At 43.6% G+C, this 26,854-nt stretch overlaps 2 protein-coding genes across 3 annotated transcripts in view; one reads left to right on the forward strand and one right to left on the reverse strand.

Annotated features, from left to right (window-relative positions):
- Positions 1-8,520: 8,520 nt before the first annotated feature.
- On the forward strand, positions 8,521-18,552 carry LOC105281384 (excitatory amino acid transporter). 2 transcript variants are annotated; one of them, XM_011342591.3, is made up of 11 exons: positions 8,521-9,036; positions 10,790-10,915; positions 11,008-11,215; positions 12,050-12,092; positions 12,183-12,436; positions 12,511-12,744; positions 14,752-14,946; positions 15,051-15,185; positions 15,400-15,508; positions 15,595-15,729; positions 16,051-18,552. In XM_011342591.3, exons 1-10 carry the CDS (start codon positions 8,862-8,864, stop codon positions 15,715-15,717), a joined length of 1,602 nt encoding a protein of 533 aa, XP_011340893.1. In that variant the 5' UTR covers positions 8,521-8,861; the 3' UTR covers positions 15,718-15,729; positions 16,051-18,552. The 2 variants fall into 2 exon arrangements, with proteins under 2 accessions (XP_011340893.1, XP_011340892.1); XM_011342590.3 differs by having other exon boundaries at positions 15,595-15,713.
- Positions 18,553-18,708: 156 nt separating this feature from the next.
- The window catches only part of LOC105281383 (protein dachsous), a 64,370-nt gene continuing 56,224 nt past the window's right edge, over positions 18,709-26,854 (reverse strand). Inside the window, exons 14-16 of the mRNA XM_011342588.3 lie at positions 25,277-25,573; positions 22,235-22,691; positions 18,709-22,117 (exon numbers count right to left, since the gene is read on the reverse strand). Of these exons, the coding sequence (XP_011340890.1) occupies positions 19,795-22,117; positions 22,235-22,691; positions 25,277-25,573 (3,077 nt within the window). The 3' untranslated portion in view covers positions 18,709-19,794. The remainder of the gene's footprint in view (positions 22,118-22,234; positions 22,692-25,276; positions 25,574-26,854) is intronic.

The following is a 26,854-nucleotide window of genomic DNA, read 5'->3' on the forward strand; positions in this document are numbered from 1 at the left end:
TTTACTGCTGAAGGGCGTAATTAATCACTTTAATGGACGGCGGCGTCGATGTGGCGATAACAAGGAAATAAAGGAAAGGCTAGAAATAACATAATGAGATGGCTATAAGCACAGACGTAGATTAAAACGAAATTACGGAGTAAATAATTAATCAACTTCATTAATATTACATATACTAAATAATCATTAATCTACAAGCTCTTAAATTTGTAAAATTAAGTTCACCTAAGTTAAAGAGAAAGCCATTTAATTTATATCTTTCCGTCATGACATAATTTATCAAGCACTTTTTTTAATTAGTTATAATTCAAAGATTATATATTTATATTTCAACTTCTTTCTCAGAAAGTGTTATCTTAGTATCTAGTAATATATGTATATTTTATAAACGTCTGTAAAAAGTCACGTATATGGATTTCGATTTTACGAAATGGAGCTAATATTGATAATCAACTAAGAAAGTTTATAATAGAATTCGAAGCTCGAAGCAAGTTCTGCGATTCGCACTTGAGATTAAATACTGTATGTTAAGAGAGAGAATACGGCATGCGCCGTATATAATTATTTTCCTTTTTCCTGCTGAAAACTTGATGAGATAATTCGTTCTTATTTGCAGCTGGGATCATGGAATGTTCGTCGGGAAAGGCTCCTACAGACGGAAGCCGCAAACGTAGCCGACGAACGTTCGAGAATTTGATCGAGATTGAATCAACATTCATCTTAGACAATTTTTGCTGATGTAACACTCCGTCGGCAAATGATATCAAAATCAAACATACATTTCACCGAGGAATTATTAAAGGCTTTTCCTTTTCTTTTCGCTGCACGATGAACGACGCTCAATCGGACCGAAATATATCAATGTGATGTAAAATAGAAATGTCAGTGATGCAATGAAAAGTACAAGAGTATTTTACGCACTTAAACCGCGTATGCGCTTACCTTCACTTATCTCGTGTTTACTTTGAAAGTGGAAAAATGTGGGCTAGCGAGCGAGATGATTCGTATCGGATTGACGCAGAGAGAACGTTTTACTGCTGAGCAAACGTGATATTGTAGTAACCACTGACATAAAGGAATGCAAAAATCATTTTCAATAGAAACCAATGGGAAAGTAAATGCAGACATACATTCCTGCTTGAAGGCTTCGAGTGATTGCAAACAGTACTTTTAAAAGCAATGCTAGGCTTTTGTCACTAAGTAACATAGTTAGTAAGCAAGTAAGTGAGCAACTGAGCAAGTAACTATAAGTAGAGCAAGTGAGTAAGTAAATAAGAATATAACTTTGGACATGGGCCGAATATTGCGACCGAGTGCTAAATAAAATGCTTCAGTTTTTTGATATGTAGAAATCATTCATGTGGCAACCAATATTCCGCGTAAACACGTGTTGCTTTTCTACTTTGAAAATACCCGCTTCATCGAGCGGTTGCGGCAACTGAAGCGTATAAATTCGTCCTCCCAATGAAGATTTTTAGCGGCATCCATTACTACACCAAGAGGAAATTGTTTTGCACATTTAATACCATTTCAAATAGAATCCTTCGATGCATCAAAACAATATTACATAAAAGAAAAAATAATATCACATAAATTATATATAATGCAAGAAAATATTAAAGTACCAAATACATAAAATTTAAAAGTTAAAATATTCTAAATTTATCGGTTTTGACTTCCAGGTTGGAACCGCGTTTCTTGTCATTTTGGTATCAATGTTTCGATATAGTCTGGTTAGTAAACATCATTTCTCCCGAAAGGTATGTTCAGAACACGTACGCTTAATGTTTCACAAAGGCTCAAAGGTAGAATGTCAAACGAGCGATATTACACCTCCATTCTGGTGCAATCTCGACATGCAAAAGACTGCATAGACAAGCGATTTTATGGCAGGATATTTTTACGTGTGTATATGTATCTGTGCGTTTCCGCGTCACAAAATTTAATTCACGAAATAAACGGTACGACCTTTCATGACTGCAAATAATACCTTCGATCCCGCATCCGGGACGTTAGCGTCCTGATTTCTTGCGTGTGGTCGCCCCTCTCGGAGCAGAATATATCGAATCCTCCGTCAAACCTCCGCTTAGCTCATTTTGGAGGCGCTCGTTTTCCGAGAGAAGTACAATTTCCCTTGGTGCAAATCACGGCGGAGTTCCCTCTACGTCTCGCCGCCTTCCATTCTTCTCTACTGGCAGCCCCGTCTTTCTTTCTTTGCACCATTACTTAACAGAAACTTCGAAGCAAACTGTCAGGATCCCGGATACGAGGTCGGATACGCGCGTCGCGCGATGCCGGAAAGATTTCCTGGCGTTATATGACGCTCGGTGATTGCATCGCCGAGTGTACCGTGAAAATGACATGATCGTCGTACGTTTCGGGTGACAAAATGAGGAAAATGCTTGAAAGCATGAAAGGGAAATGAACCTACTTGACTTCCATGTGCGCAAGATGAACAACGAGACCACGAGTGAGCGAAATTTGGAGCAACGGACAGACAGATGAATGGATGGAGTTGTTGGGAGCGATTTGCAACTCTTGTAACTTGTGAGTTACGCATGTACGTCGCATTATCGTACATTCATATTTGCAACAAACTTGTACAGATCTTTTTAAAAATATTGAAATAAAATATTTAATGAAATTATAATATTAATATTTAAATACTTGAACCTTCCTTTTTGATCAACTTTGAGATATCTCTTATATAAAAACAATTAATTTACAAATACGCTTAAAATGTATTTTATCTATTGCACAGTCGTTTGTTCAACCTTACCCTACTAATTGACTTTAATAAATAATCATTTTCAATGTCTCCAATAAGGAAAAATCTATTATGACAATGCTGTTGTGCATTAATAATTCATATCGTATCATTACAAGTGAATAAATGCAGTGAAGATCATAGCAGTAATAGTTATATTCGTCGATTGTGCATTCTACGGTGTGCAAAGTGATATGAACATGAAATATTGAAGTGGTATTGTTGCCGCAACAATGCCCTTTCCGGGAGCGACACAACCGTTCCTGATAAACACGACCACCTGCAAAGTTCGTATTTATTCATGGTCGACGAGTACAAGACATCAGGTCCCAAGATATTTGCTGAAATGTCTTACAGCAGTAGTGCGCACTTTCTTCCCTACATTTCATCATCTAAAATCAGAGATGTACTCAAGTCTCATTCCTATTGTCATAATTGATGCAGCGTACTGCGCAAGTGGAATATCGTCCATGAAACTATGATACTGGAGGAAGATACAAGATTGCATTTGTTTGACAAAATATTTATCTAAGTGGCTATTGTTATGTATGACATATTAATTAAAGAAAACTTTTGTAAAATAGAAAATTAAATAAGAATTAGTATATTACTTTAATAAACATTTTTGCTAAATACGATCGTAATTTCAAATTTTTCAAATATCGCATTTAATGAAATTGAAATATTGCATTTAATAAATTTAACTTGTAACACATTTCCTCAAAGATTCTACTAGTCATCAAGATTTTATTTGATAAGACACAAATAGACGAATACAAGTATACACATTTATTAGAAATAAACTATAGTTATAATAAGTTTCACAGAGAATCTTCCACCAACTAAATTATAAGATCAAAATCTGGAACGCAACAGCTGCTTTCATCGTCCCGTTAACTCAGGAAGGCATTTCGAAATGGTCGTGTCCGAAAATGCCTCAACGCTGAGGCGTTCCATCCGGCTTTTACGGAAATTATTTCACGATATAGCATTTCACTTCCTGAATACCAGAATGGCCCTCAAAACAAATAATCGAGACGACAATTAACGACAAAGTGACTTACTTCAATTGTCTACCTTAACGAGATTGATTTAACGAATCTTCTCATCGAATATTCCATCATCGAATATTTTACGGTTAAAACGGAAAACATCGCAGTAATTTCCGAAATAGTTTCGAACCACATGACTTCTCAATAGCGCTGACGAAGTGTATGCATATATGTTTCCGAGAGTTACGTACGCGAATGGCGATCAAACATCAGCACAGATGATTGAAATAGTTTTTTGAATTAAGACGTATTGTGTGAGAACCCGCATTCCTAGAACAAAAGGTCCTAAAGAATATTCCAGCTTGTGGTTTGCTAGCGGTTCGTACGTGCAATTTCTCAAACGTAATTGTCTGACACAGCTGTTTCCAGATTTGGAAAATCTAAACAGAAAGACGTGGTTAAAGACGAAAATGTACCGCAAGAGGCTGAGATGCTGGGTGGTTCAAGCAACATAAGAAGAGAGAAGCCTTGAAAGAACGAACACTTGACGCTTTGGCTGACGTTGCTTTACGTGCCGGTATAATGGCTCTTGTCTTCACTAAGATAGCAAGTCCGTCTCCAAGTTGGAAGCGACTTGTCGGTTACAGCGCGACAGTGACACAATCGCTAAATCCTTTTAGTTTTGCCGTTTCGATGTTTTAGATCATTGCTATTTATACTAAATTGTATACATTTATAAGATAAATAATAGCCAAGTAAATTAATTTAATATCTCATCTTTCTGGTAAACAAGATGACGTATTTTACCGGAGAATCCGAATTAGATCGAATATTAAGTGCTAATGCCCATTTGTTTGCACTGTCGTTTGCACTGTTGACGTGATACCTAAATTGACGGATACATGGGGAACGGATACATCACTCGTTACTCTGCGCGACGATTTGCATAACGTACGATCTTCGATACTCCACGTCCGCACAGCAGAAATATCGTGTGTAACGAGCAGGTCGAGTCGGATTATAAACGAACGTCTGATATTCTAGGAATTGCATCGTTATTAACGACGACAGGTTTCGATTTTGCAGCACGGAAGTAAACTCAAATCTGCGTATTTGCATGCCACTCGATCACCTTCCACGTTTGCTCGTGAACGTTAATTACCGCCGGCTGATCAGTGTGCTAATGGTCACTTCGTGTACAGCGTGCATACATTGAATATCCAGTCGCATCAATAAATTAACTGTCGTGTTGCTACGATTGGTTGGGGGGGGGGGGAACTTCCGTTACATATTTAAACTGGATAATCGGGTACGCACGCTCTCACAGTTTCACGAAAGAAGAGAGAATTATTCATCTTCTGCATTTACATACGTGTCAATGCATCCGCGATATCTTCATCCCCATTTCCGTCAAATTTTTGTAGAGTGATCGTATTATCTTCATTAAAGAATTACAATGAAGTAAATCATGCTATTATTCTTATCTTTAGCTAAAAGAGAATACGCAATATGACTATTGACATCATGCCACAGCATCAAACGTATTGAAAACTTTAGGAGATTTCCGTTCTCATCCCTCGAGTCCTACTTTATATTTGACGAAAGAACGGTCCTATGAGATTTAAGAGCGTTTAATCAGCAAATACGTACAGGCGGATAAAGCCCAAGCCATTTCCGAAGGACTAAATTTGTATTTAGCTACGTGCCGGCAATCTGATCATTGGAATTTCCGTTTCATCTTTATTCTTTTATTTCGACCTTTTGCTAAACCTGCGGCCGATACTCAATCTAATCTCTTTGGCGTTCATTTAGTACCTCCTACGTAATGAGATTCTCGCCTCGCATGCGAAAAATAGGCACCAAGTAGCTAAACGAATACAGGAGTATGTGTCTTTTACGAGAAAGAGAAGGAAGGAACAAAGCAAAATCGTCAGGGAAAGAAATCTCTTTTTATATAAAACGCAATACCCGCACTACAATATATTGCGGGTTTCGATGATTTCACATTGTTCTAATCTCACTATAAGAAACATACAAATATTATGTAAAACGTTGAGAAACTAATACTTGATATTTTGTAGTCTTTCTTAATTTTCCCTCTTTTATGAAGTTATTTGATCCTCTTCTATGTCTGTACGTGTAAAATGCGTGGATCGTTTGGGATACCGTCAAATCGAAAGTCCATTGGATCTCTCGGAGTAAGAAACAATTTCTAAAGGCTAGAACTTTTTCATTTCTGAATTTACGGTATTTTCAATAGCAGAGAACTCTAGGCAATATAAAAAATAATGATATCATCAACTCAGAACTTCTCAGAAAAAGAAAAAATTTCTAAGGGCTAGAACTTTTTCATTTGCGTGTTTAAAGGATTTTTAATAGTCGAGGACTCTAGGCAATATGCCAACTAACAATATAAATATCCCAGAACTATTCAGAAAAAGAAAAATCTTTCAAAGGCTTGTACTTTTTCATTTCTGGATCTACTGTATTTTCCATCGTCAAGAACATGAACAGCGACGAGATGTTCATGTTACCCGTGAACGCCGATCTAAGGGTTGCAAGGGATCCTTCCTTTTTCATATTGGTCGCGTGGACGAAAAGTTATTCTCTTCATCCGCACGTGTGCGGCTGCCGAAATCTTGGACAAAGTCTAGAGAAATTAAGTAAAATACGAAACAGTGCCTTGTGTGTGTCGAGGGTACGTGGTAAGGTGTTTTACCCTTACACACTTTGTGCCCAGCATGTCGCGTTACTGGATTATTTACGAGGGGGATGAGCCTGACTCTCGTAACATTCTGCTGAACGCGCGCTCGGACTCTCCATGTAGATCCTTCCATTATTCAACGAGGCGGCCTGTCCCGCCAAAATGCCGGAGTTCCTCTTTGGTGAATTACTTAATTCACACATTTTAGAGAACATTTGTCAGCGGGATATGACAGGGGAATTTCTTTTTAACGTTTTCCCGTGTTTAAACGGAGCATAATCATCTTCCGGCAGCATTTTTCATTGTCGCTTACAATATGAATATTTATGACGAAAAATCTTGTAAGCATTAGCATTGTAGCAGTGTACCATTAAAATTAGGATATATTGTTGATTGCTCTGTGCCTTGTTAAACATTGTTTACCAGATAATTATGTCTATTTCAATTATAAATTTAATAATATAATAAAATAATAATTTAATAAGTTATAAAATAATTTATAAGCTTTGTGTTATTGTAAAGATTAAGCGGACTATTATTTAGAAATGGTGCTTCCATCTCTTCTCCTTTTCAGAAATCACGTTTGCTTGCGTGAAATTCACTAGTAGTACATGCCGTTAAGATCAGACGAAGGTATTGTAGTTACCTATGTTCGATCAGACAGTTATCCAGCAAGCCAAGTAAAGATATAGTCACTGTTTTTTCAGTTGTAATTGTTCTTTATAATATACGTCGTATACTTAAAAATATAAAAATGGATTATTTATTACAAAGCTATTTTTCTAATAATTTCCTGATCATTTTTTATAACAATTTTTACTATAGATAATGTTATATAAATATGTTAGAATTATAAGTATCGTACTTTGGAAAAAAGTTAAAAAATGGAAATGGATAAAGGATTTGTGTATGATGAATACATATTATCTATTTCTGTACATTAAGCGTTTTATAACGCGACTTGTGACGTTTAATGTTCCACTCAACTTACCACGTGTCCAACGCCTGAGATAAAATGGATTATACCGTTCTTAAAATAAATGTATATTACAGAGCAATATATATATGTATTCATAATAGGTGTGCGCGCGCGGAACATCTTTCTTGCATATTATTGAGCCACTCTTGATAATGGACCTGCGATGCAAACTGATTTACAAGGACAGCGTTTTACTTATTCAGTAGCCTTTATCGAATAATACGTTTCGCAATTCCAAAAACTTCTACATCGTCCTTCGCCACGTCTTTATTTCTCTTGCTGCTTTTGCGCGTCGAGATTCACATCCTACCGCCCCATCCCCCCACATCCTCTGGCCACCACCGTCTCTTGATCTCCCCTCGTACATGTTTCGCTTCCCTTTGCAATGCACTACCGCGCAGCAACAGCATCGACGTAGTGCATGTCCACGTTCCGGCGACCGAATTAACCACCAGAGTTCGCGCAGGCGTACCTTATCACTTTGCCGGGCTAGAGAACGGGGGTGTCTCGCGGGGGTGCGGAGAGGTCCTTGGCAAATCAATACGGCAATGTCCGCCGATAACCAGGCAGTCGGGGCTCATCCTTCGCGAGAAACGTGTCGAAAGTCCACGCGCACGCTCAGTTACATTGGCTACCATTTCGCCAGAATAATCCATTACGTTCCAAGGTCTCCGTTATCCGACCATTAACATCGTCATCATCATCGCCATCACTGTACAAAGGCATCTCGTTCTCCTTGCTCCTCCTAATAAGATCGGCTTCGCCAAGTGAAGTGCGCTGGCTGATAGGAGTCTACAGATATCATCGCATTTAAGGAGACGGCTGTTAGCAGCCCTCTCGGGTAACTGACCTCGTGCAACAACACCAACGTTCGACTCCCGAAGCTACACCAGCATCTTCGTAACGAGCATCTCGCCAATCCTCCGTCGCAATTCTCGCGAAGGTCTTCAAAGGAACAAGAAGGACGCACGTAGCTTTGGGCGCACACTCGGATCCAGACGTCCCAGGCCCGATTCGTGTAATCCTATACATACGTGTGTGACATCAGATCAGTCGACGGCCGGAGATTAAACGGCCTCGCGAGCTCTTCCTCCTCCTTCCCCGGAATCGCTAATTGTTATCAGCGTCACTAGGAGAACAGTCGAATCCAATTCCGGTACCACGATCGAGCTAATAGGCACTCGCCAAGCCGTCAGGCTACTACGACGTCTGGTAGGCGTGAGTGATTGGTCCTTCCGCACGGATTTACCGAAACACCCCCAAAACGGCAACCCCTCGTCGTCGTGGTGCTGCCGGGGCCCCGCCGTTAGCCGCGAGAGATCGCGAGAAGGGAGCTTGGGGAGATCGGCGGGAGAATCGGCCTGCTCGTACACGACCGGCACCGATCCCTGGTACGCCGCTTGCTGGCGGCCCAGTGAGATGGAGGAGAAGTCCTCTGCCCGATTTTCCGAGTATCTGTTCGCCAAGATGGGCGGACAGGACGTCTCGGCCTCTCAGGGTCCCCGTAAGGTGACCGCCGACACCAGAAAGTGGATGCGAGAGAATCTGCTGCTCATGGTCACTCTCTCCGGCGTGCTCTTCGGCGTAATACTCGGTGAGAAGCCTCCGATTGACCTCTTTTAATCACGCGAAAAATCCGCAACTTTAAACTGATTCGTGGAAAGTCCCTTTGATTCTGTCCAGGAAAACATAATTTTGCCGTATTTAGAAAAAACTTTTAAACAGTCAATGATGTCGGATAGTGATTTCTTGAGTCACTCTGTGCAATCGATTATTGTTTATCTGCGCAATTGCTGTCGAAAGTATTTACGTTTCTACAAATATTAAGTAAAAGTAGATAATTACTTGTATTTTGCTTGATTTTAAAAAAGTTTATGGTGCAAACTGCATCAAACTTTTTATCAATTGTAATTGTTTCATACATCGAGTATAAATAACAACTCCTATTAGCGTCAATTTCACGGTAGTAATCGTATAGTAGGTTTAAACTAACTTATTATGTAGATTTTCTAATTTATCACACCAGACTGATCATCTCATTCTTCAATTAAATAAATCGAATTGTTAAACTTTGATAAAACAGATACTAAAAGTAATGACGACATACGAATAATCGATAGATATAATTAGTCAGGAATAATAATGCGCGAATAATGCCGATGAGATGTTCTTCAATACCGCTTTTATTGATCGTGACGTCATTCCACGCTTATCATGTTAAATAGCTGATTCTTTCGCTGACAGATTAATCGATTACTTTGACTTTAAAATATAGCGTTTTGAAACAAAAAGAAATAAATCTCAGAAATAATCTCATCCTATTAATTTCACTAATGTAAATCTTTCGCAGAGGTATCGGTGTCTTACACTTAAACAAATCTGTAACTTATTAAACGTTCATAAAATTCAAAATAACATTCATAAAGTTCAAAAATTATATAAAAGAGAGAGAAAGAGCATGAGACACTTTACAATATATGACGTAATGCAAACAGACTTTTGCACGGATCGATTTTATGTGTACGTCGGCAACGACCCAGTTCGAAATTATCACTGGTTACGTAAAAATATATCACATTATCTTGTTAAGAGACGTCGATCATCGACGAAGGGTTTCTTTGAAGAGTCCCATCATATTTGGTTTGTTTCTATTACTGAATTTAGTAGCTCTAATGAAAAGATTTATAGAGATAATCTCAACGATTGGCGAATGTATTAATAGACCGGTGTGTGGGAAGAGTTTACATCCACGTAAAGTCCTTGTTTTCAACTGCTTGATTTGGTAGCTAACAGATAAAGGTATCAACGTATCTCGCATTTATATGTAATCTGCCATAAATAGAGATGTCGTCAGCATTGTAATAATTTATACGCTGCTCAATAAGTCCATTTGAATCGAAAATACATAGCTTTTATTCATATACATCTCTTTTCTAAATAAAAGATTTCAAGTTATCAGTTTTCATATCAGTTACCGCTTTTTATGTAAATATATTGACGAAGCGCAATTTGTTATCTACATATGCGGTTTGACATAATTAACAATTTGCTCCGAAACGTGTGCGCGAGCATACATGTATATGGCTTGGAATATTACGACTCGGATAGCTTATACAACTCCTCCTATGCGATAGAAAGGAATTGATCAAACCTTTACCTTTTCATTAGTCGGGGTGCTCTTTCTTCGCGATTAAATAGTAAATCAGTCAACTGCGTAATAAGTTTAAATATAGTTCAAGGGCAAACACTTCGTAGAATCTCTCGAGTGCTTTGCACGTAGATAAAGAAGCCACATCGTAACGCAGAATCGTGGATTCATCTCCCTGCTAACATATCTTCCTCTTCAGGATTCGGCTTGCGACCTCTGGACCTTGGGGACGATGCAGTGATGCTCATCAGTTATCCAGGAGAGCTCTTCATGAGATTATTGAAGCTAATGATCCTACCTTTGGTAATCGCCAGCCTTATATCAGGTAGGTTCTTCAACACGCGTACCATATAATCACTAAAACCGGCTCCGCGTGTTTCTTAACCGTTTTTCTTAACATGTTTCGATGTATTTTAGGTTCGGCCAGTTTGAACGCCAGAATGAACGGAATGATCGCCGTTCGTACTCTAGTATACTTCATAGTGACGTCCTTGCTCAATGCAATCCTTGGTGTGGCCCTAGTCCTGGTTATTCATCCCGGTAATCCTGGCATTAGAGAATCGATCACCCCCTCGCATCACGCGAGAGCCGTTAACATACTGGACAGCTTGCTCGATCTGGGAAGGTAAATTATGCTTGGTGATATCTCATCGGCCACCCGATATCGATTCTGTCAATATCGGTAATGTACGTTGATTCAGTGGGAAGCTTTCCTGTTGAAAATGGAGGTAATCAAGCACGAAGGTCAGCACGTATAAAGCGATGAGAAAACAATGTGAATGAAGGATCAATACGCTCTCAAATCATATTTAGATCTTACTGCTGAACTGTGTCATCAACTACCATCCCTGTCAACGGAAATCTCTCTAATAAAAATTTGTCAATACTTTCTGCTTTGGCGATTTTTTAATACGAAAAAACGTGTACGACAGTAATACAATATTCAAGTAATGTTGGTCTACATTACGTGAATCGACAGAATTGATTCCCATACTGCTAAATTATTACAGTAGTGCAGTAATCCAAACCGAATTAAGGTCATAGTGTTACACGAGCCGTTAAACTTCACTAAACGAAAATCACTGTGATCGTTAGTTGAGACAAAAATAGAAGTTCATCGATCGCGCATAGCTTATTCAAGGCATACTGAGAAACTCCGTTTAAAGAATCTTTCCCAGTTGCGTTAAAGCCAGCATTAAAGAATATAGCGCGACTTGTTATCGGAAATTATTTAATAAATGTTCGCTTCAATAACGCGAGATAAGATCGTTTTTATTAAAAAATCGCTAAAGCCTACCAGGTATAAAGCGATTTAATCAATTTATGGATAAAATAAACGCCATGAGAAAGGCATTATTTTTAAAGCGTACAGCTTTTATACAAAAATTTGTACTGACACTTTCTATTTATTTATGTAGTAATATTTCGAAAATATACAATCTCAAATTTTATTTTACAGGAACATGTTCCCAGATAATCTGTTTCAAGCAGCTTTCCAGCAGGTAAAAATGTTTTCTAATTCTTTTAAAGTTCATATTGAGGAATAAAGCTATTTGATTGCGTACATATGATATTAAATAATATTGTTACAGGCGCACACGGTGTACGTTCCGAAGAAGCAACCATTCCAGAATGTCACTGATCAGGTAGCAACGGAAGTTCTGGAAGGCGAGGAACTAATGCGAGTGGTACAGTACAGAAGCGGCACGAATACTTTGGGGATAGTCTTTTTCTGCCTAGTCTTCGGCACGTTCTTAGGAACTCTCGGTGAAAAAGGTCAGGTCGTCATAGACTTCTTCAAGGCTGTATTCGAAGTCATCATGCGAATGGTCTCAACTGTTATGTGGTGAGCACTTGATGAGAATCAAAGATAGCACTTTGTGATAACAACGGTTGGTACTGAAAATACCTCGCTTCCAGGATGACACCAGTCGGCATCACTTCCGTAATAGCAGGCAAAATACTTGGCGTGGACGACTTGGTACTGGTGATGTCGCAGCTGGGGTGGTTCATCGTCACGATCGCGATTGGTGTCTTTCTCTATCAGCTGGTGATCATGCAACTGATATATTTGGCCTTCGTTAGAAAGAACCCCTTTAAATTCTACGCCGGCCTGGCCCAGGGCACCCTCACCGCCTTCGCCATGGCATCAACGTGAGTCGTCGATCTTCGAATCCGAGCCCGACCTTCAGATAATCCATTTCGCCTGCCTCACAGGGCCTCGGTCAACGTTGTGATCGTACTTTCTGACCTCGTAGCCTCTCCGTTTCCTCGTCGGTCGCCTCCCGCAGACGGTCCCATCTCTACATCCTTCCACCCTTTCTTCCCTGTCACCTGGACCTTTCTATGCTCGCGCGAAATGGAGCTGGTCTGCCGCGCGATTGATAGTGGCACATGGTTGATTCCAAAACGTTCGACGTCGTAAGATAGACAATGAGTGATACGTGGCGATGAAAGACGTGTACCGATCGGATCGATTGACAGAGACAATATGTGTCAGCCAGCTGTGTGGAGGCTTTGCGAGGCCACGATCCCGGCATCCTATCCAAATCATTCGAGTCAGCTTTACAGCGAATTAATTTACCGCGGAATTACCATAACTTCACTATTCCTCATTCAATTTCTGTAAAGAAACGTTGTCGAAGCTGGCTGATTCCTAATTACCCCGTTAGTTCTTTCTTACAACAGTCTCTTTTAATGTTCGCTTGCGAGGAGATGCTCGCCATGCCACATGAGAAAGAAAAAAAGTGGGAAAGAGGTATGCAGTTCCGGGTAGCACTTAGAATGCTGATACTTCCGGTTCCTAGCCATCAGGCTGCCGTACGGACTTCCAAAGAACGTTACCAATCCTGTGGTAACGCGAGCGGAATTTCGTTCACGGAAATAATGTATTATTACAGCGCGTAAGAAATCGTAGAAAACTTTCAAGATACTACTACGATATTGTGTAATTCTTCGATAATAATGTCGTGTACAAACCGGTGATCTGCTGACTCCGTGTTACCTGGACTGATTCGCAGCGTGGAAGTCTGCTAAGGACTTATAGTCCGAATCTTCAAACTATTCTCTCGCGAGGGCGAGGAAGAGGGAGAAGAAATCGCTAAAGGAGGCTTCCACGTTAAACTTATAATGAATAAATTTAGATCTGCCGAACTGAAAAAATATTGGTTGCTTGTGTCGTGCTCGCTCTTGCAGGTACGACGAGGACGTCGATGACCAGCCGTACTGCTGAACAACCATCGTGCGATCATTTGTCCCTTGATAATTCATTTTTGGGAGTCACGCGAAGCAACGATCATTTTTTCAGTTCGCACTACGTATCGTTCTCCGGAGTCCTTCCTTTCCTTCGTCCTTAGCCCAGTGTCCAATATTTTTTGGAGAATCACCCCACGTTATCCAGTCTTATCCGCCATCCCCGTGCCCTCACGATCACTCCCCTTATTATTACTTTAAGACAGTGCTTAACGTTTATGATCCAGCTCGGTTTTATACAGTTGTACCTAACTCAATCTATTTTCTCTGTGGATTAACTGTTTCCAGAAAAGAGCGTATACACAACTGTGCGTACACTGTGACTGACTGAGAAAGTATTCTCAGTGTAACTGAACAGAGACTGTATGAATATCATGATGATGTATTAGAACACGCACTGCACGCGGCCTTTTGCAGGTGGTTGACTCTGAGAGACCGAGGGTAGCGCTTGGTAAGTAACTAATGGCCGCAACATGAAGATACGATTGTTCTGTTGTAGGATCGAGCAGGTCTGACGCGGTCTGATGGACATCCTGCGGACTGTTGTAAAGCTAATTCCGGTTGATTTTCAGGTTGTTTCCACGGTCATTCTGGCTGTTATTCTGGCACTCTTTCTACTATCATATTTGCAGACATTTTTCACACGATTAACGTGCCGTTACGAGTATACCGTGTATTCTCACCTCATTCACGTACCATTCTCTATCGTTTCTCAAATCTGTTCGATTCGATTCATCCTCTGATCAGTTATGTTTAAGAGAGTCACAATGAATTCACGCTATTTATCTATCCCGTAAGTTCTTACGCCAGAATGACCATCGACTGCAGCGACAGGCGACGTGGAGTGAATCTTTCTACTATCATCGGTAGCATGTCTTGCCCGATCTTTGCTAACGCAGCTTTGTACAGGGCTGCCGCGCTCCCCGTGACTTTTCGTCTGATGACCGAGAAGCTCAGAGTCGACCCTAGAGTCACCAGATTCGTCCTGCCGATCGGCTGCAATATTAACATGGATGGTACCGCGCTCTTCGTCGCAGTGGCCAGCATATTCATCGCGCAGATGAACGGTATCTTTCTGGGATTCGGCGAGATTATTACCGTTATGTAAGTTCTCTTTTTTCATTTTTAAAGCTTTCTTGCAATTATAGGAATTTTATCGCATTGTTCTTTTTTATATTTATTATTTTATCACTTTGTATTTCACAAAGTCTGACATCCACTGCTGCCTCTGTGTCGTCGGCCTCGGTACCAAGCGCTGCGCTCGTCCTATTATTGGTCGTTTTAAGCGCCATCGATGCTCCTGTTAACGATGTCTCCCTCTTATTCGCGATCGACTGGTTCGTGTAAGTATCAATCAAGATATCCATGTTAGGGATCTCAAAGAAACTTTTTGTTGTATTACAAGTTTCAATATATTATTCTTTATTATGTCGGAAGAGAGGAAGAGAAGTAAAATATACAAGAAAGCGATACAAATAATTATTTTATTATTCAACAAATAATTCTTCATTGCATGATCTCGAATGTGAACGCGAATATTACTTCATATTTGTACAGAGATCGAATCAGGACCACCAACAATATGTTGGGAGACTGCTACGCTGCTGCAGTAGTTGAACAGCTCTCGAAGAAGGAACTGATGGCGCTAGACGCAGCAGCCTATCAAGTAAGAAACATTAATTAATTAGTTGCTTGATTCTATCACGCTATCATAATAATCGTGCATCAATCTATTTAATTATTTAATTCCAGTCGGAGACCGTGCTGCCAACTGCTATTGCCAACGGATGTGTTTCCGCCAACAGGGTACCTGATCCTGATACCGTGGTTGTCGAGATGCAAGACGACGCGCGGATAACGGGGATCGCCAAGTAAACACGCTTGTTGGTAGGGCTAGGCTATCATTTTGTACGCTCATAGTAGATCACGTTAGCAACATCGAATCGCCGACTTACTTGCAGTGAGCAAAGTCAAGTCGGTGGAAGGGAATTACAAGTGGCAAAAATAGTAGCATTAGAGCGAGCTAATTTATTTAACTATAATTTCTAATTATAGTTAAGTTATATCATACTTTTGAGTCTGTCATATTTTAAGTTGCACATCTAAAGCATGTTTTATTATACAAATGATTTCAAGAGAACGTCATACTTACGATCTCTTTTTCAATTCTTCCAGAAAGATACGCTTCAAATCTCTTTTTCGTTTCAGCTTAGGAATTTTGCACATGTCGAGAAGTGTGACGGAGGAGACCGTCTGACTAGTGGTGAGCCTCGCAGATTAGCTTAGCACCGTAGGAACCTATCAACGAGTAGATTGACCCTACGACCCGTTTGAACGGACGACAGCTTGTATGAAGATAAAAAAAGGATACGTCAGTTGCGCCAAAGGCGTGTTTAGTTCCTGTGTTCCTCCTTGTTCTGATCATTTTCGAAGCTTCGCGAAGATCTTCCGCGGGAAGTTCCACAGCGGCGGGCCGAGAACTCCCGCAGAAAAAACAGTCGCCAAATGCAACGCAAGAGAAGATTCAGAGTCAATAACAATGGAGAACGTGCTATTTGTGATGCAGGTACAGCAATAAGAATCGATATACGTACTTCGGAGCTTCGATCGAGACTTCCAAAGACTCGAGGAAAGCGTGTCTTGTTAATCGCTACCAGTAATAACTACGCTCGACGTTGTACAAGCAGAGAATCGGGATGCGAACCCAACCACCGCCGTTACTGAATCAGAAAGAAGTTGATCCGATTGAACTGACTGAACAATATACGCATTCGAATGAACAATAAACGATCGCATAAAGAAGACTTTAACAATTAGCGGATTTCGAATATCACCGATTCGAACGCACTCGCGTAGAAATAGTGACAATTTCTACGGTCATCGTGTAAAAACAACGTCGAATGTGGTGCCTTATTTCGGTGCGCCAAGCAGACGGGCGCGATGAAAGTAAAGACTTTTTGAGTTCCGTTTCGAGTGTATCCTCGCGCGCGGGGATAGTGTGTTAGTGTATTAGGCGGTGATTCCAATTCTCGACGCTTTTTCGATGTCTTTAGAGTGGTCCAGCCCCGCACGCGAAGATTTATGCGTATCTTCAGCGACGCGACGAATGCAACTTTCTATTGGTGACCTTTTTGTGACGGTTGAAAGGAGGGAGCTCGTTGTGATAACTGTTAGATAGCCGTAATGCATATCTACGTATCTAGGATACAATATAATAGGATGATAATGCAGCTTAGATTACATTCTGAAGACCACACTATACTACGTGTCGCGCATCTGTCACGTCACTGATCGCAATTGAACTTGAGAGAAAAAAATTCAACACATTTAACGACAAGAACATGCGCATTTAGCGGGCACCGACGTCGATCCCACGCGAAGAATGTGGCGAACGAGATCTACGATCGAGCATGAAAGAGACTTTAAGTAACTTCTAAAAGTTCATATCGAACATGATGAATCGGACCATTAAGAAAAATTAATGCATGAAGAATTTGTACGCGTGACGCTTTTAAAAGACACGAGTATTTCCGCGAAAGAATGCTCGTCAAGATGATAGTCCAAGACCCTAGGCGTACGTTCTGTTAAAATTAAAGATTTCAACAGATTATATTTTATATGACACTCGACTGACGAACTTTTCTAAAAGAAATTCTTCTTTGATGCGGGAACAATGTTCGGAATTTTCGACGACTTATCGTTTCCGTTAAATACGATTACAGACGTCGAAGATCCTATTGTGTATCTCGTTGCGCTCTTCTTCGATATTAGTGCTCTCTGCCGTATAATAATATACCTTCCAGCATAATGTTGTCCACACCCAGTAGCTTAGAATAAACAAAATCTGTGTTTCGATTGTACTACTATACAAACGGCGATGAGAACGAGAAATTAAATAGCGCAGCTCTACGTCGAGTGGCAACAAGACTGGATACATCATATAATATTGTTTCGTTAGATGTAACATAATATGGGTAAACGATTCCTATAAACGGTTTCGCTGATTCTAGGCACTAGGTAGGTAGGTCGATACGTGTTTCATCGTAGAGACTGTTTAAATGTACAAACTGCTCGATTATACACGTAGCATTATTAGCGGTTTTGATAATTAACGTTCGTCCATCCATATAAATTGCAATGGATTGTCCTCTAGTTATCTTTAGTAATTCATAATAACTAATACCATTTCATGCGCGTTATTCAATGTAAATTAAGCATATATTCCAGAGAAACTTGAAGACTCAAAATTACAAGCGCATGAATGGAACTTATATTTATATTGTAAACATCAAAGTGAATTATTTGACAATAGAAGCGCATCGTAACCAAAAGTTAAAAAAATTGAGAAAATCTTTAGTATAGATATGCTTACGTAAGAAGGAGGAGGTGGTATTAATTATACATGAGAAGTTTTCTTTTTTAAAGTTGTAATAGCATTATTTTTTAATATTTGTTAATCGCATAAGTTTCCGATTTCACCTAGAAGATGCCATTTTTTCGAGTGATACATCGGGTGTTCCTGTTACTCGGCGCGTTTTACGCTCAAACATCGAAAAAGTGAGATACCATATGTATTAGCCATATGTATTAATGGGGGTAAAACGAGCGGAGGAAACTAGGGACAAATTTATCAAAATAATCCAAAAAATACATGTTAATATACTCGTAAGGCTCAACGTGTTGTATAACAAAATGCAGATTTATACGTGGGAAACATCCTGTCTTCTTTCTTAATAATGCCCGTTCCTTTTTACTTTCTTATTTTGAATAATGCATTTCAGATCGTTATATGCGGATTAAAGATAAAAATAATCATCAAAATTCTCTCAGCAGATGAGATAGGTCAGGTTGGTAGAAACGCAACGATTTCCTAGAAAATTCATTTATTTGAGGCCCGTCGCGGCCCTTGGCTCGGGAGAGTCTTTGTACAGAGAGCATTTATACAAAATATGACATACATTTATATATATATTCAGTGCGTATGCGTATGTTACCTGGCTGAGTTTCCATCCCCCGTTACATCGAGATCGCGCTCGGGGAATCGGTACGAAGTAACAATTAATCAACGAAATTGTAGGCGCTTTTAGAGAAGCGCTACCACGAAATCCGGCGTGATCAGTTCGCTCGTGGTAGCGCGTTTTCTTTCGACCCGAACGATATCGCCATGCTCGTCGTAGCGTGTGTCAACATTTATAAAATTAGATTACTGTACACATTCACACGCGGCTCGACCAACATGGCGCGATCATCCGGTTTACATTGAGGATAGTCTATTCTTTTGATTATTATAACATCTCTTTTATTCTCGTGAGCGTAAATTATTATTTACAATGCTACTTAATGACTAAACGCCGTCACAACTGGCGGATATTTACAGTACATCTCGTTCAGAAAGGAGTACTTCCTCTCAGTTAACTACTCGATCGCGATCAGAACAAAGAAACGCGTTCATATTTCGTATAACAAGTATAGAATTGTGTCAAGACGCAATCGCTGCTTTCTCGTTTCCTGCTTTTTACTTGCGAGTGGGATGTTTCTACCACTTGTTCGCGCGGTGAATTAAAAACTAAACTCTTTAAAGTCTCTGTACTTTATCGATTAATTACATGTAACATTGATCACGAGAAGGTAGCGTTTGCGCGTGACAAAACAGTGGTGAATAGTTTCCAGTCATCGTTTTCTCTCCGACGATGAAGTCAAGTTGAAATTCCTAAATTAAAATCACTCGTACTCGCGAATCGTTAACTCGTTGCACGTAAAGTCTGAGAGAGCGCTATATCCATTAATCGATCGCATCTAACAACGCACGTTGACAGAATTCACCTTCCGCACCGCTTTACATTGAGGCACCGCATATTTTATTAATATCGCATTTCCGGCGAGTCATCACTGTACTAACACTAGAACTTGTACGCCGGTGAAAGAAAAGAAAACGAGGAAATCAGAGTGTCCTCAGATCCTGAGTTCGGCGTCGGTAACGGGAATTCCTCGATTGGCACTTTGACTGGATCTCTGGGTGGCGGGTGGCACGAGCGGACTGATGCTGGGGCTTCTCGTTGCTAGGGGTGATAGCGAGGGCGAAAAGCTCGGACTCAGCGCGGCGGACGGGAAGGTGGAAGCATCATGACTGATTGGCGACCTCGGCAGAATCCCACGTGCTAGCGCCGGCGCCGCCAACGACCTCGGGGCGACGGACGTGAGCAATGGAGGCGGTGGTGCTTTATGTACAGACTTAGTCTTGCCGCTGCTACCTGAATTCCCGCTTTGAACGCTCGCGGCATCGTCCTTTAGCCTGGCGATCTCACTGAACACATGCGCCAGCGGTTGGTATTGCGGTCCCCAGTCCAACAGATAGTCCCAGTTGTACGATCCTGTGAGCTCTTCCTCGCTGTGCACAATGGAACTCAACGAGCCGTTCATCGATGGTCCGCCCGGCACTTCCAAACCGGACGTAGGTCGTCCAGGTTCCCCGATCTTGCCGTAGATCAATGTCGCAATGTCCGCCTCGGTGCTGGCCTCGTCCTCGAACAAGTGCAAACTGTCCAGCGGGAGAGCCTCGGGAGGCCTCCTGGGCGTGCCGGCCGGTGGATCCACGATGCCCAATCTAGCTAAGTATTCCTGAGTATTGTGAACCGAAAGGTCGCTCGCGGAATCGCCGGTCTGCTGGCCCTCGTTGATCATTCTGATCTCCTCGTCTTCCCCGTCATCCTCGGCGGATCCTCTGCCGGAGGAGCCGGACTGATCGCTTCCGGACAGCTCGGACGTAGCCTGCTGTTGCCCGGATTGGCCCGAGGTCCCGTAAGGAGGTATCTCGTCGTACTTTGGGGGAGCAAACTGACAGGACGCGCCGCTACCCGCGCCTCCGGCGCTTCCAGAGCTGCCGTTTCCGCTCACGCCAACCCCAGTCACGCTTCTGATCGGTATCGTGTCGAAGGCACTTGGATCCACGTAGCTGTTGGACGCGGTAGCGTTGCTCTCACCGTTCAGACCCGGTTTCGTGCCGGGTTTTTTGTGCCGGCGATTACGAACGTGGAGATAAAGGAAGATGGCGCCGAACGCAAGGAGAAGAAGCAGAAGAGCGATCAGCAGGCCCAATGCCCAATCGGCCAGGCCTCCGGAAGTAGCCACAGCTGTGTTCGAGTCGACGTCCGTCGGTGTGGCCAAAGCAGTAGCTCCTCTGGCTCCATTCGGCTCGTCGTCGTCCATCAAGGTGATCTCTACTACCGTCATGTTGTTCAAGGAACCCTGCCGACCGGAACTCGCGCTAACCACCAGTCTGGACGACTCCTCTATGTCAATGTGCATCAGTTTCTGCTTCACGATCAACGCGCCGGTTGTGCGATTCAATTTGAAATAGGGATGCTGAGACGTCAATTGATACACGACCCGGCCGTCGGGACCTTTGTCGCGATCGGTCGCTGTAACGTGACCAATCACTGCGCCAGGCAGCATCTGGGCCTCGCTCCTTATCCTGATCTGATACATCTTCTCAGTGAATTGCGGAAAGAACTCGTCCCTCGAGTCGATCTCCACTCTGACGCGCACGGCCGCGATACGCCCGCCCATGTCTGTGGCACGCAATGTAAAGGCGTATCGATTCCGTTGCTCGTAATCGAATACGGCGCGCGTGGTCACGCTGCCCGATTTTTCGTCAACCGCAAACAGCTTCCAACTGTCGTCGATGTCGGAGAAGCCGCTTGCGGCGGCAGACACGATGGAATAGTTCAACGTGCCGAAGATACCGCGATCCAGGTCCGAGGCACGCGCGGAGAAGACGGTCGTGCCGATCGGCTCGTTTTCGCCGACGAACTCGAGATACTCGGAAACGGGGAACTTGGGCGAGTTGTCATTCACGTCCTCCAGATGAACGCGAAGCCGGGCGAGCGCACAGAGCGGCGTTAACGGATCGCTGTCGCACGCCATCACAACGAGGTTGTGGACTTCGGGCTCGAGATCGCAGTCAAGCGTGGAATTCACCAAGACAGCACCGGTCAACCTCTCGACGCGGAAGAGACCGCCGTCGTTTCCTGAGGTGATGTCGTACACCAAGGTAGCCGCCGCGCTGTCAACCAAATCGTCATCCGCGGCGCGTAAAACAGCGACCGTCGTGTTGTACGGAGCATCTTCCTTGATCGATACTTCGTAAAGTTCTTGAAGAAATCGCGGATAATTATCGTTGACATCCTCTACGTTGATTGTCACTGTTACCGGCTCGTCTCCCATCAGCGAGCCTGCCGTCGCGTTCGTGCCCTTGCTGCTTAATCGCAAAACGTATCTGCAAAATGGAATGCGTCTTTTTACATAAAATAATGTAGAAATTAAAAATTCCAATTTAATCAAGACCCAACGTAACTTGCAAAATTAAAGTTATATTTCAGTCATCGATGCTCACCTGTCCTTCATCTCGCGATCAAGCGGCCTGGAGAGGATCAGTCTGCCTCTAGATATCTCGAACGTGCCGCTACCGTCGCCCGCAACGATGGCGCCGTCCAGCATGTCCACATCGGAAAGCCTCATCAGCGTCATGCCTTTCGGCGAGCTTTCCTTTACCGTGATATTGTACTCGCGTCCGGGAAGGGCGCTCTTCAGACTACTGAGTCGCACAATGACCGAACATACGGACGATTGCGCAGGCTTGCCGTAGTCCTCCGCGACGATGGCCAGGTCCATTTCTTTCGGTATCGGTCTAGGTATCGCCGTACGATTAACAGTCACGACACCGGTCATGGGATGTACCGAAAATCCTTTCACGGATCGCAGCAGGTAATACCGTACACGATTGTTCTCCTCCGAGAGGTCATCGTCCGTGGCGTTCACTGTCACAATGTCCTGCAGATTGTCTCGTCCTTCTGGAATAAAAAAAAACAACACATCGTATATTAAATCGTGCAACACCAGATGAGTGAAAGATATTTATAGCTACGAAGTTACCTGTAACTAAAAAGCTCCGTATGCAGTCTCACGCGAGATGGTATTTATTATATAAGGAACGATGCGGAGCGACTCGAGGAGCACTCTCGCAAGCTCGATTATCGCGTCGTACATTGTGCGAGGAAGGGCAGGAGCACGGGAGAAAGATCACAGGCGAGTTCAGATACTCTCCACGTGTTCTTGTTGCAGATACGTCCTCGACCACCATCGGCAACGGCATTACAAACGCTTTTTCGCGGACGGCGAAGGGGAGACGGCTAAGCCTTCTCGACATCAGGCCGAACGGAAGTATGAAATAATAACCAGTTATATAAATCGCCGCGCAGTGCCGTGGGTCCGACTTTCGATGGCGCGTTTCGCATGCAGAAATCATTTCGATGCGTTTCAAATCGCCGGATAACTCGGCATTAATGTGCCAAGCCGCGGCCTAAAGTGGTCGAGGCAAAGGAGGACGGAGGCCCAGAGCCGCGTGCATGGAAGAGAGTCCGAAATAAACTCGGGGGACATCGAGCTCTTCGAGATTCACCGAAGCCAAGAGCGAGAGCGTTCTCGCAAAAGCAAGGAGGAGGAAGAGAACGACCCCGAAGGAAGAGCGAGAAGAACTGCATAATTATTGCGAGGCTCACATGACCGCGTGGAACATGCACACGCTCGCATCACATCTTACCGAGATGAATTCTTATTTTAAGCAGTGTGCACCTCTCTCCTTTCTTATTATATTCTTAATCCCGCTTCGCCGTCCGACGATATTTCGACCTCTTGGCCGACGCGAATACAGTTTTGCTGATTCTCGTATCATTGTTCAACAGCCCTGCAGCAGCAGCTTCTTCATTCATTTTCCAGTCAGAGATAAATATCGCGCGTTTAGTAGAGAAATAGATTGTGCATCTACGAGCTAATGACTGGTAATTTTTGTATTTAATTAAAATTTGCACTATTTCAGAGTAACACCGCGGGGAGGTGTTTTCAATCTACCTTGATGTTATCACCCTTACGAACATCTATAACGATCCTATTAACCTGCCGGATGGTTCATTAACTTTCACCGAAAGTTCTCCGCTCGATCGTATCTGCAACCTACCATCTTGCCATCCTGTCTGTCCACCATGAGCAACGCCACATAGCTTTTCGCGAACATGCGAGACGAAGCACGGGACGAGCCGGAAAGGAGAGGAGGATGCAAATTCGCGGTCTCGTCGCCGTGGGAGCTCCCCGCTCGAGCCCTTTCCACATCCACCGCCTGCCAATCCACCCTCCCCTGTTGCCCTACCCCCTCGCCGTCCACCCAAATGCACCATTAGGCGCGGGCCTATGTATTTTTAATAAGTTTCGAGAGTCCTCTCGAAGCCGGCGATCTCGGCCGGCGGTTGCAGTGAAGGCGGCTTTTCGGCTGCCTCGCAAACGGTGTCCTCGCGCTTATTTATGTGCGAGGAGAGTTCGCAATCCTCCACAGCCCTCCCATCCTCGCCATTCCTGTCCTGCCGAGAGATCTCGCACTCTTTTCTCTCCCTCCCTCCTTCCCCGTGCGCCGTATCCTTTTCTCTCTCCCGCGTTTGAGCAGCTAGCTTTTCATCGGTCCTCCTCATCCCCGTCTTTTTTTTCTGCCACTCTCTTTCCTCCTCCCGTCCCCCCCCCCCGCCCCCTCATCCGTTCTTTCTCGCGCGCTTTATCTCGGCGCGGTGTCAATTCGAGTTTGGAACACGGGCAACAGGACAACGCGTGTCTACTAAAAACCAGTTTTTAAACGCGCGTTTATTTCGCGCCGAGAGGTCCGCCTGTTATCCATCCTCTCCCCCCCCCCCCCGTTCTCCACCCTTTTCTCATTTCTTTGTGCCTCTGTTGCTTCGATTTTTTCGACGGAACGCTGAAGCATCGTCTAGCGGGTGACAGAACTCACGCGACCAGTAACACTTTCACGGTGCGAGCGATAATGAATTTCGGCCTGATAAAATCGTGATCTCGGTGTAGGCTTCGATCACGCGCGGGTAAGCCGCGGAATGTGTAAAGCGATATTAAACGGACCACCCGCGTTCCCGAAATGAGAGAGATTCGTCAAAATCGTTGCAATCCCGATAAGACGGACGCGTAATTCCATGCACAAGCGGGACATTAACGGACTTTAATTCCTTCAACGACGCACCGTGCCCGCGGTGAAGCCGCAGGAGGCTTCGCGACGCTTTGGGAGGACTCGGCAACAAAACGATCCGCGAAGGATCTCACACCTCGCTGGACACGCGAGCGACGTAACGCTCGTCCCGCGCGATTCCGTCCCACGCTACCGCTTCACGGAACAGCCGCGCGCAATCTTCCGGGCAATCGTTCTTCTATAAATGAAAGAATTATCACCTGCTCGCTGGAGCGGACGTCGCGCGATAACCGCCGCGACGATCGCGTCCGATCAGCGTCAAAGTTTCGATCGCGGATTCGCCTGCTACCTGCCTCTCGACATTCTCATCCCACCGTGGGACAAGGGGGCATCATCCTCCGAGGCCAGCGTACGTACCTGAAAGAACCGCCACGTAGGCAGCCTGCTCGAATCGCGGCGCGTTGTCGTTGAGGTCGGTCACACGAACGGTGAGGTCGGTCGTAGCCTCGTGGATTCCATCGCTGGCGATCACCTGGAGAGTGTACTCGGACTCCGTCTCGGCGTCCAGACGCTTTCGCAGGACGACCTTGCCGCCGTAACGATCGATGCTGAAGGGCCCCGGATTCGTCAGGTTGCCGAATCGATAGGTCAATGCTGGCGAGCTGTCAACGTCGTTCGCCGTGATGGTGGTTAGCACAGTTCCCATGGCGGTGCCTGAAATTGGAAAAACTGCCATTTTACCAGGACCGTTTGTCATCGATACATACACTGCAAAAAAAACCGGTTACATTAATTAGAAATCTGGTAGGTTCAACCAGTTTGTCTGTTGGAAAATGGACGAATCAGAATTCCTTTGGGAATTACCAGATGAGCATGATTAATTCCTTCCTGTTAAATTTACCAGATTTTCTTGATAATAATACTAAATGTATTGTAAGAGGCGAAAAATAACTAGGAGACTGCCTTAGATTTGAACTCGAACTCTCCGGGATCCCTGGTTCACACGCCTAGGTCTTAGGCTGTACGGCCAATACTCCTACCGTTGTGATCAACTTGTTTTCATTCCGATCCTCTATACGACCTGTCAGTCTCGACTATTTTTCCAGATCTTACAGCTCGGCCAGCCTGACATTACATTCGTCCCCGAATGTCTCCAAATCGTCGGTTCACTCCACTTGAGTCCCTCCCAACCTCCATTTTTGGTTTACTCTTCTGAGTCCCTCCCAACATCCATTTTTGGTTCACTCTTCTGAGTCCCTCCCAACTTCCATGTTGGTTCACTCCTCTGAGTCCCTCCCAACTTCCATGTTGGTTCACTCCTCTGAGTCCTTCCCAATCTCCATGTTGGTTCACTCCTCTGAGTCCGTCCCGACCTCCATGTTCAGGCTTCACTACCGGCCAGCTGCTTCTCAACTCCCTCCTCTCCGAGGGGTAGCGGATGAATCTCAACTGTCTTCGAGGGGTAGCGGATTTTATCCCACTTCTGAATTGTAAGAGGCGAAAAATAACTAGGAGACTGCCTTAGATTTGAACTCGAACTCTCCGGGATCCCTGGTTCACACGCCTAGGTCTTAGGCTGTACGGCCAATACTCCTACTGTTGTGATCAACTTGTTTTCATTCCGATCCTCTATACGACCTGTCAGTCTCGACTATTTTTCCAGATCTTACAGCTCGGCCAGCCTGACATTACATTCGTCCCCGAATGTCTCCAAATCGTCGGTTCACTCCACTTGAGTCCCTCCCAACCTCCATTTTTGGTTCACTCTTCTGAGTCCCTCCCAACATCCACTTTTGGTTCACTCTTCTGAGTCCCTCCCAACCTCCATGTTGGTTCACTCCTCTGAGTCCCTCCCAACTTCCATGTTGGTTCACTCCTCTGAGTCCTTCCCAATCTCCATGTTGGTTCACTCCTCTGAGTCCGTCCCGACCTCCATGTTCAGGCTTCACTACCAGCCAGCTGCTTCTCAACTCCCTCCTCTTCGAGGGGTAGCGG

This window comes from Ooceraea biroi, chromosome 3, assembly GCF_003672135.1.
Source record: "Ooceraea biroi isolate clonal line C1 chromosome 3, Obir_v5.4, whole genome shotgun sequence".
NCBI classification, from domain to species: domain Eukaryota; kingdom Metazoa; phylum Arthropoda; class Insecta; order Hymenoptera; family Formicidae; genus Ooceraea; species Ooceraea biroi.

Bases quoted from the DNA above. Each gene is read 5' to 3' on its own strand.
- LOC105281384 (XM_011342590.3), top strand. From the start codon at position 8,862: ATGGAGGAGAAGTCCTCTGCCCGATTTTCCGAGTATCTGTTCGCCAAG. The intron at 9,037-10,789 runs GTGAGAAGCCTC...CTTCCTCTTCAG, and splicing joins GCTCTTCGGCGTAATACTCG to GATTCGGCTTGCGACCTCTG. The intron at 12,437-12,510 runs GTGAGCACTTGA...CCTCGCTTCCAG, and splicing joins ATGGTCTCAACTGTTATGTG to GATGACACCAGTCGGCATCA.